General features: G+C 52.9%; 1 protein-coding gene across 1 annotated transcript; it reads right to left on the minus strand.

Moving 5' to 3' along the window:
* Positions 1-367: 367 nt before the first annotated feature.
* CGCS363_v015044 (uncharacterized protein) lies at positions 368-652 on the minus strand (the record flags this gene model as incomplete). Its single annotated transcript, XM_036646893.1, has 1 exon — positions 368-652. One exon carries the CDS (start codon positions 650-652, stop codon positions 368-370), a length of 285 nt encoding a protein of 94 aa, XP_036487887.1.
* Positions 653-1,764: the final 1,112 nt, after the last annotated feature.

Here is a 1,764-nt window from a genome sequence, read left to right on the forward strand (position 1 = left end):
GCAGGACTGGTCCGTGAAACGTTCGTCAGCGTATGCACATCTATCCTTAGCCTCCCCACGGTCTAGCTGCAGCTAAACTCCATATCCAGACATATTGAGGTGATGCTGACACAGGTTATGAACGGAAACGTTATGTGAAGGACGTCTCAAGCATTGCGTCCAGAGGCGGCATCAAATGCTATGATGCATACGAGTCAACCACAGGTAGAACTGTAAGACGCGCACTGTGAGAATCACACCTGGACGCGTCTGACGTCGTAGCGAAGGAGGTTTTGAAAAGCATAAGAGATGAATGCGATCAAATGACTGTTCCGTGTGGCCTCGGCGGGACTACAGACATATGTCTGAGGTCGACGAGGTTTGTGGATCAATCGTGCTTCGACATCAAATTGGAGAAGTTGAAGAGATACATGGAGCACGTGCTAGTCTGAGGCTCCTCATTAAAACTCTCTATGTGGTGACCCAGTCTGCTGTAGTTGATTATGAAAAGTTTGTCTACCCACCCTATGTCTCTGGAGAGTGCTTCCTCCCTCGAAGTAATGGGGTATACCGACTTTTCCGCCTGGTACGAGAGCACATGTGCAAGGTCATGCACCTCAGGCTCGGAATAGTCGCAGCCGTAGAACCCCATGACCGATCTGAGCGCCTCCATGCAAACATAGTGACGTTTGGAAGCAGCCACTTTCTCAAGAATTTGAGGATTGTACACACCCACAACACTGGCAACTCCAACTCCTGTTACCCTTTGAGGGCTTATAAGACACATCAGGGTGCCGTCCACGTTCGCGCACCACGACGACGCCGCTTTCGCCTTCGCGTAGCATGACTGCTCAAACATGCAGAACGTTGACCCCTCGCGTGCTGCCTGAACGCTCTCCGGGGGCCTAAAAATGTTGGCTATAAAGTCGAGACCCTTGCTTTCGGACGACCCTACCCTGTGAGCATCCAGAGCGGACTGCTGCGCTTTGGAACACAACAACATCACCGCTCTCATAGAGGGCGACCCTGGGTCCGGACCCGGCTTTGCAAGTACTACCGTGCCCTCGGCTGTCTGAACGCAGAGACTGCCACCTTCCGACCTGTAAAAGCACGATGCCGCCACCTTCGCGTTCCTCGTCAACTCTCCAATAGAGCTCTGAGACAGCTGCTATCTGAGTATACTCATAGTTCCACGTATCGACTGGGACACGAAATCCAGCTCCGTCTTGTCACTGCTGAATCTGTCCGATGTCAAAGTACAAGCCGCAGTCTCCGTCCTTCAGCTGCTTGGAGCTTAGAGTCGTGAACTCTACAAAGCACGCGTGGTCTTCGGGCATGTCTGTGTCCGGGCTCAGGCCGAGGTCGCGTATCATCTTTCTGCCTTCGCTGAACTTGCTCAGTTCTGGCACAACCCAGTTAGACGCCTCCCACAAAGACCCCTCAGACGAAAGGGGGTAGCAATGGGGCTCGTCCCCGTCGAAGTCGCCGTGAAACCCCGTGAACGCTTCAGGCTTTATGCCTATACAGGGTCTGTCCCAGATACTCATTGTCATAGGCTGTGTGCTCAGCCACGTAAGGGAGGGAGGACGAACGAGCATTACGTAGTCGCCTTCTTGGAGGCATCGCTCCACCATCTTGCCTGTATACTTTCCATCAGTGCCTTTTGCGTGGGCATAGAATACAGTTGTTTCTGCGAGTTCATTGGGTATACACACATAGTTACGCGGAATATGCACTTGCGGCACAGCCACAAGCCTTGAGCTGCCGGCCACAGGCGTGCTCATT

The sequence above is a fragment of the Colletotrichum siamense genome, assembly GCF_013390195.1.
Source record: "Colletotrichum siamense strain Cg363 chromosome Unknown KSG_Cg363_contig12, whole genome shotgun sequence".
Lineage (NCBI taxonomy): Eukaryota > Fungi > Ascomycota > Sordariomycetes > Glomerellales > Glomerellaceae > Colletotrichum > Colletotrichum siamense.